At 40.3% G+C, this 15,216-nt stretch overlaps 1 protein-coding gene and 1 pseudogene across 9 annotated transcripts in view; both read right to left on the bottom strand.

Moving 5' to 3' along the window:
* Positions 1-1,103: 1,103 nt before the first annotated feature.
* LOC140895268 (uncharacterized) lies at positions 1,104-3,562 on the bottom strand (annotated as a pseudogene).
* Positions 3,563-4,717: 1,155 nt separating this feature from the next.
* HDAC4 (histone deacetylase 4) overlaps positions 4,718-15,216 on the bottom strand; it is a 468,350-nt gene continuing 457,851 nt past the window's right edge. For all 9 annotated transcript variants that reach the window (XM_073306829.2, XM_073306834.2, XM_073306828.2 and 6 more), the window contains 3 exons: positions 12,286-12,370; positions 7,050-7,191; positions 4,718-6,389 (listed from right to left, as the gene is read on the bottom strand). In XM_073306829.2, coding sequence (XP_073162930.1) covers positions 6,350-6,389; positions 7,050-7,191; positions 12,286-12,370 — 267 coding nt within the window. In that variant the 3' untranslated portion in view covers positions 4,718-6,349. The remainder of the gene's footprint in view (positions 6,390-7,049; positions 7,192-12,285; positions 12,371-15,216) is intronic.

Below are 15,216 nucleotides of genomic sequence, written 5' to 3'. Positions count from 1 at the left end.
TCACAGACATGAAGGTCGCTATCTTAAAACAAAAAAACTTCAAATCCAGACTCCAGCGAGAAACTGCTGAATTGGAATTCATTTGCAAATTGGATACTATTAATTTAGGCTTAAATAGAGACTGGGAGTGGCTAAGTCATTATGCAAGGTAGCCTGTGTCCTCTTGTTTTTTCCTACCCCCCCCCCCCCCAGATGTTCTGGTTTAACTTGGATTTAAACTTGGAGAGTGGTCAGTTTGGATGAGCTATTACCAGCAGGAGAGTGAGTTTGTGTGTGTATGGGGGTGGGGGGGATGTGAGAAAACCTGGATTTGTGCAGGAAATAGCCCAACTTGATTGTCATGCACATTGTGTAAAGAGTTGTCACTTTGGATGGGCTATCACCAGCAGGAGAGTGAATTTGTGTGGGGGGGTGGAGGGTGAGAAAACCTGGATTTGTGCTGGAAATGGCCCACCTGATTATCACTTTAGATAAGCTATTACCAGCAGGACAGTGGGGTGGGAGGAGGTATTGTTTCATATTCTCTGTGTGTATATAAAGTCTGCTGCAGTTTCCACGATATGCATCCGATGAAGTGAGCTGTAGCTCACGAAAGCTCATGCTCAAATAAATTGGTTAGTCTCTAAGGTGCCACAAGTACTCCTTTTCTTTTTGCGAATACAGACTAACACAGCTGTTACTCTGAAACCTGTGAACTCAATGGAGCTACTCATGTGTGGATAGTTAAGCATGTGTATGAGTGCTTGCAGGATCAGGGCTAACATTTTGAGACTAACTCAGCAAGTGCCATTCCGTGGCATCCATTGTTCCGAAGTCCTTACACAGTATAAATGCTTAATTTATTGCCTCAGTGGTATAGTCTCTTACTGATGCGCATACAGATATTTTCATTAACATCTTTTGGGGGGTATATACCTCTTAAGATATACAGCAGACAATTGTGGGTTTGACCTCAGAGAAATTTTACATTCAGTTCACTAGTAATAAGAAATGTGCTTAAATGTCTACAGATTAAAATGATCAACCTATTGCTGCTAGCAGAATATCAGAACTTCTTTTGTTAGACCAAGAAATATTTGGAAAACATTTAACCAGGCGAACAGTTATGAGGCCTCTGATGGTCGGGCAACAAGACTGATCCAAGCAATTAAATAGGAGACATAAGCTATGAAGAAGATCACTAGCAGAAACAAAGACGGTATTATAATTAACTTTTTCTTTTTATTTACACCACAAGAATAACAAGTTGTCATAATGTGGTACAAAATACTGGACTCCTAATAAAGTTGAAATTGAAATTGGTACTGTCGGAGAAAGACACCATTGGCCAGTAAAAAAACAAAACCAAAAAAACAAATAAAACAAAAACAAGAATGAGAAAAAAAAATTCCAACTCCACCAAGTAAAAGAAAGGACCATCAGAAAATTTTAGCACAAAGAATGCTACCATCACTTAAAGTAGGGTCCATACAATAAGAGTGAAATTGTGTCTAAATTACAGAGTAAACCGGTAGCTGCTACCAATGGTGACATCATACTGAGCATGTATAGGTATAAAGTAGAATATAATATAGTTACAACTTTGATACTACATATCTGTAATAAGCTCTTGGGTGAATAATGTTCAAACCCACCCCCCCCCCTTTTATATATATATATATATATATATATATATATATTATATATATATAAGTTTGTCATTCTCATAAATTGGAAAATAGCGCCTCCACTATGGAGCACAGAAAAGTGTTAATTTATTTTCTTTCAATAGGATACTTTTTCATCAATATCAAAGTACATGAAGCAGAGCTGAGAACAAGCCCAGCTTCGTCACAATGAAGAAACATTTTTATTCCTTTTGATGTAAAGTCTTATTTTAAACCACAGTGCTTGCACAGTACACGACTGTTTAAAGTGAAATCTAGTGAGACATTTCAAAGTAATGAAAAAAGTTAACACAGCTGTGCTGAAGACTTAACCCTTTAAAATCCTTTTTTCCCCTCAGAATGAATGATTAGATGTGTTAAAGGAATGAGCCCAACTCCCCGCCCTCCCAGCGAAGAGAAAAACAAAACAAAAAAGTCAACAAAAAGAAAAAACCCAACCAAATTTTTGTTTTAAAATGACACAGGCAGTTTACTGTGTGTGTTCTGTGTAGTTTCCCTAAAACACTGTTTTCCACATAAATACAATAAACTCTATTATTGGTATGTCACAAGTGCTAGATAAAATTTTTCTTCTTAAAATGAGAAATGTATAAGTAGTCCTTTTTATTTATCTTTTTACAATAAAAAGCACAATTTCTTAAGTTCAGTAAGATGCAATTCCCCCCACCCCCACTCTCCTTCCTTTTTTGTGTGTGTTTGACAGAAAATTGCCTCAACCTTTGTCTCTGCAAATCCCATGAGAGGGGAAATTTTGTTTTTCAAAGCTGCCAAGTTTGGCGTGCAAAATCTGTAGACAATATAAAGACATGCCAACCTTACAGACCATGCAACCTCAAGGTGTAGGAAACTTAAAAAAATATATTCATATATATTTATATATATATATATATTTATATATATCAATGCCCATAAAACACATGGGCCCAAAAAGTTTACAAAAAGGAAGAATGGAATGAATACACGACTGCGACTAATAAAAAAGGAATGTTTCGTATTGAAAGTAAAAAACAAAATGATCAATTGTGTACTGCAAACTGGGACTCGCTTCTCTGCAAAACAGTTTGAAGATGTTGCTTAGTTTCCAAACAGGCAAAAGAAAAGAATTATTATTGTACTGGGCTACCCCAAAGGCTTGGCTACAAAGTGATGCACTGTGTTGCTGGCACAACTTCTGGTCTCTTGCTGGTGGAGCTGAAGTGCATCATGTTTGGGTTCAGGAGGGGAAATAGTAAGGAAAGGGAAGGAGTGCTCATTTAATCTACCTGCAATGCACCTCTTTGGTGGCTACTCCAGAGAGTTTGCTAGCATTCCCCTCAGGACTGGATGCTCACTGACCCAGGGCTGAGCAACATTTTCTTAGAAGGCTACTGAAATGAAGAGGCCAAAAGCTCAAGAGGTGAAAAAATGGTGGTCTCCAAAACGAGGATCTCCAAAACAAGGACCTCCTTTCCCTTCTATCTGCACCAGTCAAGGTCAGACAGGCCACGGAGCACCCAGACATGGCCTGTTGAGTGAGTGTAGCCAAGTAAGGTTTTAGCCAATCCAAGTGATCTAGACTTTGGAGTAGACTGATGAGTTGTAAAGTCTTGGTAAGTCTTTCCATTGATGGCAATAACTTAATGAAATGATTTAAAATAAATGAACAATGCATCTTGAAAGTGACAAGATGGAAGTGTACTGAATATTTCAGACTATTGCCAATCATCTAATTTTAAAGAAATCAACTCAATCTGTCAGCAATTGTTCACAAGGAAAGAGGAACACAAATATTTTCCACAAGTGATACCAAGATTGTTAATAAAAAAAGGGTTAGGACGGTCTGGATACAAATAGGATCGTGTATATGTTGATATTGCCAACATTTATGAATGGGTAAATGATTTAAAATATGAAATCACAGGATTCCACAGCCAAATTATGTTTTAGATCACAGCAGCAAAGTGGTCATTTAAAAAACCAATGCATACACATATTTTGCATTTTTATATTTGAACCTTACTGTTAGAATATGCTGAAGACAGTTCTAATAACCAAAACATTTCATAATTTTAAAGGTACTTGGGTTAGCAAAAACTCAAATACAGTAGTGTCTGTTTTTTAAATTGCATTGTAAAACAAAGCAAAGAACCCTCTTGCGCTTGCTCACTTGTATGGTATGTTTCAAATTCTTTCCACAAGCCTGAATTCAGTATGTTCTGAATGGAATGAAAAACCTACATCAAGAACTGGAAAATAAGTTAATACAAAATGACCCTGTCAGTTGTCATAATAATAAAAAAAAATTAAAAATACCCTTGGTTGTTCAGATAAAGGATCTGTACTATCCTACTCTGCTTTGAAAAGGTACATGTGTCAATTTGGTCTCCTTTAGTCACTTAACTCCACAACTCAAGGATTATCTGCTTATACTGAGGGCCAGCTCCGAAAGGCAATAGGGAAAAAATCAATGGAGCTGAAGATTAAAACTCTCTCACCCAACAATGACTTCATCTTAAAAATAAATTTGAAAAAAAAGTTCTTTGGAGGACTAAAATTACAATTCTAGCAATGGTGGTTCAGAAAGATGCTTAGTGTGCGTGAGTGAATGCTAGTTGCCTCAATAGTGTCTGGCAAGCCTTCAATATGGTAGCTACTAATGCCATATATAATCCTCACCACAATCCACATGGAGGATATGATACATTACCCATTGTAATACTACTATGCTTAAGGTAAAACTCCTTATTTTCTTTACACAGCTTCTATCACAGAACTGAGGAAATATACAATCATTGGTATCATACAAAAGAGACCATTGGATTCCCCTCTTTTAGTTAAATGCACGCTTTCTGAAAATAAACTCTGACAATCTGCAACAGTTCCTTACATCTGTGAAAAGCTGCTCACTGTACAAGAGACTTAAAAAAATCCCCACAGAAAGTAATGTACATGCATGAGATTAGGGAAGAAAAATGTTGACATTGTTACCATTCAGAAAAACAACTGCCCAATGTAAAATAAATGTAAGATTCACACAAACAAGGCTTCTTTAGGGTTTTTGTGAAATATCAATATAAAAATTAACAGGAAATTCATAATCTTTGCTTAAAAACTCATTTTTTTTGATAGAAAACCTTAAATTAAAATACAAATGTTTAGGGTAGTTGCCCAGTGGCTAATGTGTTGGTGTTCTGAAAACTTTCCAAACTGTAGTTTGAAAATGCTCAAGTTTCAAACTAGATCCCTCTCCAAAAGCACCTTTACATTCCAATTAACAAATAAATCTTTCATTAGAGACCTTTCAATGGCTACTTTTATAGTCTGCATTTATTATATATATTTTATATAAATGCATTATAAATATTTATCAATAATTCATAAGAATCAGATTTTTAAGCTTGGAATACATTTGTTTTATTTATATATATATGTATATATATATATATGTATGTGTGTGTATATATATATATATATATACACACACACATACACACACTCACACACACCTAACAATTTAAGCAATATCTCATGCTAGTTGCTTTTAATGAAAAGCATTCCAATCTTAAAACTGCAGTTGTGTCTATTGCATGCTTCAACAACCAGATTGGTAAATTCAATTTCTACATAATGTCTGAGAGAGAAATGTTTGAAAATGTGTTTTCAATATTGGTTGAATTTCAAAGATCCAACAGTATTTGCCACTTCCTTGGCAACTACCTTAATTTTTTTCCCCACAGCAATAAAACAAAACAAAAAAAATCCAAACTTCAGACAGTTTTGGAGATGCTCTATCCAGCTGATGCCTGCTTCCAGTAATCATGCCAGCACAAACCAGTCTTCCTTCCCAATGGCAGTTCTTGGCTTTCCCAGAGGAAATATGTTGACAAACTGCTGCTGTTCTTTTTCTTAAGGCATTGTTCCTCAAACTTCAGAAAATCCAGCTGCACCAAATCCATCAGCTCAATTAAAAAAAAAGGCACAAACTCATCTTCAGATGGCTTTGGAGTTACTAAAGCCGACTCCTTCTGAGCTCCATTTCCTCCTTTTTTTTTTTTGTATTTTTTTTAAATATATATGTGTGTGTGTGTATGTATATATATATATATATATATATATATATATATATATAGACTAGTCCTCTTTCCCCCACCCTCCCCATTAAAAATACACCATCTTGCATTGGTTCTGGTTTTGAAGAGAATGTCCGACTCACAGGTAGGCGAGAGCCATTTAAAAAAAAATCCAAGAAACAAAACTACAAGATGGGTTGAGTGGTTCAAACGGAGATTGCTGAATTGTGGGTAATCAAACTTTAAGCACCAGTTTTAAATGAAGTTTGTTTGTTTTTGTGTTGTTGAATCTTTAATTATTATTTTTAGAAAAAAATTGACAACTTTGCCAAAGACTTTCATGGGCTTTGTTCCCCTTATGGCTTCCATTGAGGAGCAGAAGAAGAGTGCCCAGCATACATGCTTGTCTTCAACACTGCTGCTCTTCACCAGCATTTTTCCTTTTCTGTATATACTGTATACGTGTGTATATATATGGAGAGATTTTTCTGTTGCTGTGTTTTACACCTGGTTGTCCCTTCTGTATTCTGTAAGAAAACCATGACAGGACGCAGGAGTAACAAGAGAAAGCTTCTTGGCAGAGCTTCAAGACAAAGACGAACAAACAGGAGAACTCCAGTTCAAAGGTGAATGCTACAGGGGAGGCTCCTCTTCCATGGGTTCATCATCTGGTCTGTAAACAATTTCACCCAAAGGAGGCAGGATGGGTGGAGGGAGAAAAAGAAAAAAGGGGAGGGGCATGACAAGGATGAGAAATTCACAGTGTGCTGTGTACAAAAGTGTTACACTTTCTCTTCCGCACTAATGTGTGTTTTACCCAAAATGCTCACTAACACCCAGTTTGCAAACCCTCCCCTACCAACCCATGTAAGTTTTACTCACCCAGTCTGTTAAGAATTAAACTGTCTTTCAAACTTTTTGGAGAGTCTGCTACAAGTGGAAAGAGAAGCATTTCTCCAGGTTTTCTAAAGTTCAAGATCATCACACTGAGGAGCTGACACCCCTCCAGTCTTGATGAACGCGTGTGCTTGGCTGCTTTGGACCGGACGAGACAGTGTGTGCGTAACATATTAAGATTCAAGACATGGTTGGCACTGTCAGCATTGTTCTGGCTAGTCTGAGGGGGTGTAATAAAACAGAGGGGCAGGAGCCACTTACTGTTGAAATAATTACCCTGAAGATACTGGGAATGTGTCCAGTTAAAAGGAAATGACAAAAAAATGAAGTCAGACTCTGCACTGCATCACCAGATGGTTACACACATCATTGTCCACCCTACTAACGGCTCCTATCTCTGAGAATTGTTAGATGGATGGAAGTGAAGGGAACTCACCTCTTGTCAGATGGCTTCACGCCCACTGACAGAGATGCCATGGCTGTTACTGTTTCTGCTTCTTCAGTCTCACACTTCTGTGCCTCGATCAAGGAATACCCCACCGTGGAGGAGTAACGCTGGAGAGAATGCCAATACTTGCCTAAACGAGACATACGAAAACAGACGGTTAGGCCAGCTGTTGCACCACACAGTTATGATGTTATGAGTTATTATGAAAAGTGAGCAGACTTGGGGCTTGGTCTTTTAGTGTCACCACAGTCTTGCACTCAGATTGAGCCTGATACTTGAAACCTTATGGGTGAGATTTTCAAAGCACTCAGCATTGGCCTATCTGAGATCCCATTGAAGCCTCTGCTAAAACTCCCACTGGTTTTTCAAAGCCAACGCTGGGCACTTTTGAAAAACTCTCTCTACACATATAGGAATCATATCACCTACCAATTAAATGCAACCACATCTGAGGATGTCTCATCCCTTCTCTCCAGAGCCTATGGAGGGCTGGGGTTTGTGTGGGGAAGACACATCCATCCTTCCTCCTCAAATCCTATGCAGCTTACAAGGAGAAGTAAATACAGCCTGAACCTGTATTAATTTATTACGGGCTCCCCACTCTCAGAGTTGCAGCTGGGAGCTGCAGCCTGGTGGTGGGGTTCTTGAGGAGGTGGCACTGGAGTAGTCTTGGCTAGGGTTACCATATGCCCGGGTTTTTCCGGACATTGCCTGTTTTTTGAGCCTTCGTCCTCCGTCCAGGTGGATTTTTCAAACAACAGGCAATGTCCAGGGGGTTTTCTGAGCAGACACTGCAATTTAGACAGGTTTCAGAGTAACAGCCGTGTTAGTCTGTATTCGCAAAAAGAAAAGGAGTACTTGTGGCACCTTAGAGACTAACCAATTTATTTGAGCATGAGCTTTCATGAGCTACAGCTCACGGCATGCATCCGATGAAGTGAGCTGTAGCTCACGAAAGCTCATGCTCAAATAAATTGGTTAGTCTCTAAGGTGCCACAAGTACTCCTTTTCTTCTTTCTACTGCAATTTAGAAAGAGCTTCGATTGGTTCGCTTCCTGATTTGTCCCTCCCCCGCATCGACAGCTGATTGGTCCATTTTCCTGTAGCCACAGTTGTCAGATCCCACCCACTCAGGCCTCCAGCTTGCAGCCCTGGGGCGAGGGTCCCACAAGGAGGCACTGACTGACAGATGTCACTGCATCCTGGGCTTGTGCCAGCTGGTTGACAGGGATTGACACTCTCCCTCCGCCCCACCTCCAGTGAGTACCCCTGCTGCAGGCACTTCCTCCAGCTCCCCCAATGTACCCCCCCACAATGCTCTCTTTTTGAGAACCTGAAATATGGTAACCCTAGTCTTGGCTGATGTGGGAGGATGCAGAGACCCCAGCAAGCCATCCACACTCAGTGCTCCTTCCCCGAGCTGTGGACTGGGAGCAAATGCAACCGAGCTCCCCTTCCACGGCTCCCCTCACACATGGAACATCTCTTGGCCTTTGCCTGCTCCATTTAGCCGAGTTGATCATGCTGAGTTTGGGGCTGAGTGCGGGGGAGGAGGGGGGAAAAGGGACACAGAAGGAAGAGGCTTAGTGTTGTTCAGTTCAGAGGATTATCCATGAAAGAGTACCTTCCCCACAGACTGGGGATGGGATGAAGTGGAGGATACTACTCCCTGCTGCCCCTAAGTTTGGCTTCCAAATCCAAGTTAGCAACAGATAAAGGCAGGAGTGCTGAACCACTGCTCTGTCTCCATGGCCAGAGCCAGAGAAACCTTTGGCAAGGTGGCAAAACATCCAGAGACCCATGGATAAGTCTGAGCTGCCTCTAGTATTTGCCAGCAGAGCGGTACAGCCCAAATGTCTCAGACAGAGGCAGAGGTCATGGTTCAAAAAACAGAACAGTTCATCAGCGCTTTTAATGTATTTGTTCATTTGCTTTTATGGCTCACAACACAGTGAGGGGGAAAATACCATAGTAATTTTGCAGCCCTGGATACATGAAGACTGGAATACAGACATGGTTGTAAAATCATCACTGTGACCAATTTAGTATCAAGAGCTGCAGAAAGGAATCTGGTACATGAGTGCTCAGTCTGAAGATCTGGTTATCCGATAAATATGCTGGCCAATCTGAGGTAACGATGGCCTCCCAAAGCGAGAAGCTGAGGAGTTCTCCATATGGAAAAGCCAGTGGACTTCTACATGGTAACTATGATGATTCACAATGATAAACAGTCTGGCTAATTCTACAGCAACAGTACAGTTATTAGCTGAATATCTGGCATTAGTACCATGCTGCTTTGTTAACATATGTTATCACAGCGGTGCTGTCATAATAAAGATCTGTTTTTAAATAAGTGTTTACTGTAGCTATGGAAACCAGCATATAATTAGCACAAACAGTTTGTTTGCTAAGACATTTAAAGTATTTAGAGGCAACAATTTTTCACTATATCTGAACTTTACACCTGGGCACAGCACAATGGATGCAGAAGCAGTTTTAACGAAGCAGTTTCTTGGAAATCGGGGTAAAATCTTGGTGCCACTGAAATCAGTGGGAATTTTGCCATTGGCCTGGGGGGGGAAGAGAGGGTCAGGATTTCACCCCAGTTTGTCTCCTTCAGACAATAAGGTGCATTTAAAATTAAAGTGGAATGAAGAGGCTGATATGTCAACACAGTCCAAAGTCAGAATTACTGTCCGCCAAGAACCCTGGATTCTGTGGCCATTCAGCACTGGAAGAAACATGTGAAAACAAACTTCTGCCCTGCATTGCCGAAGACTTTGTTGAATATGCTTTCCCAGCATCCTTCCAAGCAAACTCTGATTCAGCTCTGGTTCTGGATCCACTGGTTGTGAATGAAACTGCTCTTCTGCTTTGAACGGCTAAAGACAGGTGGAAGATACTAAATGGAGAGTTCACCTGCTTTTGCTGCTTATTCCTCACCTGAAGCCCCATGGCAGTTTGGAAACCTTATAATTCCTGGTTGTGAAAAAGTTTAACGTCACCAACACCTGAGCTAGGTTTAGGTGAGGAAGCAGCAGTGACAGTTGGATTCTTAAAAATCCTCAGAAATTTAGAGCTAAGGAACAAGAATACAGAAAAAGGAAAGGTTGTTTTGTGGTTAAGGCACTGGACTGGAGAAATTGGTTCAACTGCTGACTCTGCCACAGACTGCCTGTGGGACCTTGGGCAAGATACTTTGGCAAACTTTTCAAAAACACTCAAATGATTTAGGAGCCTAAAGTCCATTTTCAAAAGTCACTTAGGTACTTAGGAGCCAAAATCCAAGTAACTTCCAATGTGACTTAAAACTCCTAGGTATCTTACTCACTTCTGAAAATTTTGCCCTTAATTTCTCAGGTCCTTGCTTCCCTACCTGTAAAATGGGGACAACACTTTCCTTCTCCAACTTGTCTTTTCTATTTAGATTATAAAATAATCTAGGAATAGCTTCTTCTGTGTGTATGTGTTTGGCATATTGGAGACCCAATCTTGCTTGGGGTCTCTTGAAGCTACAAATAAACAACACCATTAGCAGAAGAGTTCAAAATGTTCCATGCTGACACGGCAGCATTTTACTGTTAAAAGCGTAGGCAAGCCTATGATTCCAGTACTTCTACCCAATGCTGGGTTTAAGTTCTATTAATGTTCGTTCGTAATTAGAAGCTGTAACAATTCCCAATTCCACTTCTTTAATAGCCATGATAGGCTGTACATAAGCACTACGGATACATCCCACCACACACAGCACAAGGAGGAAACCTGATGTTAACCTGTGTTTAGTTCCTTTAACAAATGGCCTCAACTTCAATTTCTTCACCAACAGCAGGACAATTTGCTTTATGTGTACGATTACTAAGAGAAATGCATCACTTGGGTTTACAGTTGGTTTTGGGTTAGGGTGAGAGAAAGGAAACCAAAAGATAAACCCATCCTCCTCCAGTCTGACCTCATGTCTGAACACTACAGGTATGTTTCACAGCCTGGGGCAGCAAGGCAGGCTTGTGCTATCGTGGTAAGAAAAGCTGCGTAGACAACGCTTTGAAGTTGTGCCTTAAGCCTCCCAGTCGATGGGTGATGGATTTCAGAGCCTGGGCTCCAGCCTGAAGCACAATGTCGACACAGCCCTTTTTAGAGCTATCATAAATATAAAGGGAAGGGTAAACCCCTTTAAAATCCCTCCTGGCCAGAGGACAAATCCTCTCACCTGTAAAGGGTTAAGAAGCTAAAGGTAACCTCGCTGGCACCTGACTAAAATGACCAATGAGGAGACAAGATACTTTCAAAAGCTGGGAGGAGGGAGAGAAAGAAAGGGTCTGTGTCTGTCGGTACGCTGCTTTTGCCGGGGATAGACCAGGAATGGAGTTTTAGAACTTTTAGTAAGTAATCTAGCTAGGTATGCGTTAGATTATGATTTCTTTAAATGGCTGAGAAAAGAATTGTGCTGAATAGAATGACTATTTCTGTCTGTGTGTCTTTTTTGTAACTTAAGGTTTTGCCTAGAGGGATTCTCTATGTTTTGAATCTAATTACCCTGTAAGGTATCTACCATCCTGATTTTACAGGGATGATTCCTTTACTTCTATTTCTATTAAAAGTCTTCTTGTAAGAAAACTGAATGCTTTTTCATTGTTCTCAGATCCAAGGGTTTGGGTCTGTGGTCACCTATGCAAATTGGTGAGGATTTTTACCAAACCTTTCCCAGGAAGTGGGGTGCAAGGGTTCGGAGGATTTTGGGGGGAAAGACGTGTCCAAACTACGTTTCCCAGAGTTAGAGTTTGGTGGTGGCAGTGGATATTCCAAGGACAAAGGATAAAATTAATTTGTACCTTGGGGAAGTTTTAACCTAAGCTGGTAAAAGTAAGCTTAGGAGGTTTTCATGCAGGTCCCCACATCTGTACGCTAGAGTTCAGAGTGGGGGAGGAACCTTGACAAGAGCACTGGTGCGAGCCCACATCTATCAGCCTGTGCTGGGAGGCTTGCTGCTGTGAGCTGTGTAGCCGTACTCTTTACAGTCGCGCAATTCTGCATCTTGCATGTTCAGCTCATGGCTGCACAGGGTATGTTTACTGTACACTGACCATCAACAAACCAGCTGAAGTAAAGCTAGCAGACCTTGGGAGAATTTATTTACTATAATCATTAAGATGATGGAGGTGTCAAAACAGTGTTGCCTGAGACAGCTCAGAGGAGAATTATCTGAGTCAAGCTTATATATACTCACTGTGTATCTCAATTACTTTTTCCATGGAATGCACTGCATTGGCATTTGCCCTCTGCTGCAAGACGTTTTCTGGAAGAGGATCAAGCTGAAAAAAATGGAATAGAAATAGCAGAGAATTTTAAATTCACATTACTGTATGTACTCTGTATCCAAGTGGTCTTCAAGACACTGTATATACTGTAATCTGTACTGAGTGCCCAGTCCCTCCTTTGATTTCCATGATCTGACCCTACTTAAAATTCTGGATATGAAAACTTCCTAAATGGTCTTCTCATTATTGTACACTTCAGTTTTGCGTGCGCACACACCCAGAGCCTTACAGATGTACTAGATTTAATGAATGGAAGCTGAATAGAAAACTTGGGGAATTAAATTGTTCACTGCCATGAACATGTAGCAGTACTTTTTGAAAAGTTTAGGCTCTGGATGAGAGTTTCCAAAGTCATGACCCTTCTATCAGCTCCCACAGAAAACTGTATGTGCAGAATATTAAAAAAAGTTACGAGCTCCAGTCCAGTTTAAATTTGAGTGACTCCTTCCTCCCAGCCTATTCTCTAACCTCCTTCTCACATGACCACATCTTATACCAGATCTCCTCCTACTTCTTCCAGAATACCTGCCCACTACTCCCCCATTGCCATGAGCCATCGTGTGGCCCAAGGATGCTGCCGGCCACAGAATGTGAATATCTACATGCCTCCTAAGGTCCACAGGATGAGAGCTCCACTAGTGTCCAGCTCAGAAATAGTGCAGGACAGAAGCAGTTTTTAAGGATCTTAGAACATGTGTAACTGGAAAGGATGCCTGAGCTTTGACAGTCATAAGCACTCTTAGAATAGCTACTCTGCTTTGGTGAGCTAGGCAGAGCCCTGTTCTACAGTCTTCCCCACCTTTCATTTGTCAACCAACCTATTTCATTTGTCAGTCATTGTAGCGCAGAGAGAAATATTAATAAGGGAGAAAGTGGATAACTTTACTGTTTTTTTTAAATAGCCTGTATATAAGATGTAGATCTATTTCTATGTAACGTTTGAAGTGGAAAAACAAAGCCGTATATAGGTTAAAGGGGCCTCAAAAAAAAGTTAGATACCAGCCAAAAGAGAAACTTTTAAACGGCTTGGAACTCCTAATCCAATGAATGTATTTACTTGTAACTTTCCCCAAAATAAAATTTGTGCCCTCCGAGTAAATGTCATAATTTTGGTTAGGATAAACATGACTTTTCGTCCATTACAAAGGAACTGAAACCCCGCTTAAACTCTAAACTGCACAAAACCTTAAGTACAAAGCCACCAGTAGCGCCTCCATAATAAGGAGTTTTTTGTAGCTCTTACTATCTGCTGGGTCAATCTTACCAGGGCAGATAAAGATTAACATATGGATTTAATGCCTATGAAATTTGTGCTGAAGTTACTGTGTGTAGAGAATTGTGTTATCAACCTTATTCTCTGTGATGCTGGGTTCTTTCCCATCCTCCTTAAATAGCGAGAAACAATGAGAATAATGTGACAGAATTGAAATTGCAAGTTGAAAGGTGATACAGAGCTTTTAAAAAGTTCCTAGATTTTAATTTATACTATGTCCACATAAGAATGTCTTTTGGGGCTCAAGTGTCTTTGCATTCTAAATGCACACAGGACATGAACTGCTTGTCTCTGTTCTTATCCAAAGTCACACCTCTCAACCCTGGTGATAAAAAAAAAGTTCGTTAATAAGTTCCTGAGGAAAGGGAACATCTTTTTTTCCCTAAAAAGAGATGTGTGTATGTTTAGCAACGAGAGTAACTTAAAGAAGCTTTTCTGACACCTTGTCTGTACTAGTTATACTGGCAAAACCATCCGGGGTGGATGCAACTGAATCAGTGTAAATGTACTGATGCAGGCGTAGCTTATGACAGGTCCCGCAGAGAGCATAAGTTATACTTTTGGCTAGGTTTATACTATGAGTGCTTTTTGATATAGCTACACCAGTATACTATACTGGCAAAGTGCTCCTAGCGTCGGCACAGCTCATATTGGCAAAGATGAGCTTTTGCTGGCTTAGCTTATTTCAGTCTTCTCCCCTCACCAACCTGAGCAAAATAAGCGATATCAACAAAAGCTCCGTTTTGCCATTATGACTCCATATATAACTAGAGGCTGTTGGTGGCACAGCTCTGCTGGTCACAAATCACACTTTTTCACACCTGTGACCAACATCGATCTGGCTGGCAAAAATCTGTAGCGTAGACCTGGTCTGTATAAGCACAGTTATACTGGTATGATTGCATCTATGCTAGGGATTTTAGCGGCATAGCTGTGTTGGTTAAAACAAACAATCACCCCCTAACTGGGCAATAATTCTTAGCTCAGGCCTCACAGAGAACAGCAATGTTTAGAATCTAACACAATACAGTGCCAACAAACTCAAACATAACATAATTCAAGTTTAAACATATGCAGGCTGTCCTACTGCATAGGGCCCGTAGCCATCTCCCAAACTGTGGGTAAGTATATTGCAGATGTTACAAGGGGCCAGATTTAATTTGGTGCATTAGTGAATAGTGAATTTCCATTAACAATGCATTTGCTGTGAAAAAGTTCTTGAGCACACCCTTTAGAAGTAAATGGCACACCGTGTACAGGCCATTTCACTCGGCACGCACAGAACCTTTGTGGCACTTGGGGGTAGGGGAAGGAAAGACTGGAAAGGGAACATGGAAACCTCCCCTCTAAACCTCTCCCTTGATTACATTTCCTTCTGTTTTTCTGGAATAGATTTTCCTCATGTCAGACAAAAAGAAGGCCAAAACTGTTCATTGTAAAGGAATTCCAAACTTTCAAATGAGAAGCATGCCATGAATATGCTGACACTGAGAAAACCACACTATTTCACTCCAATGTGTGGGGAAGGGGAGTCAGCAGACCAAAGACAGCAATATGCCCATCAGCA

The sequence above is a fragment of the Lepidochelys kempii genome, chromosome 11, assembly GCF_965140285.1.
Source record: "Lepidochelys kempii isolate rLepKem1 chromosome 11, rLepKem1.hap1, whole genome shotgun sequence".
NCBI classification, from domain to species: Eukaryota; Metazoa; Chordata; order Testudines; family Cheloniidae; genus Lepidochelys; species Lepidochelys kempii.
The sequence above is the reverse complement of the archived record's forward strand: the minus strand, read 5'-3'. Positions and strand labels throughout refer to the sequence as shown.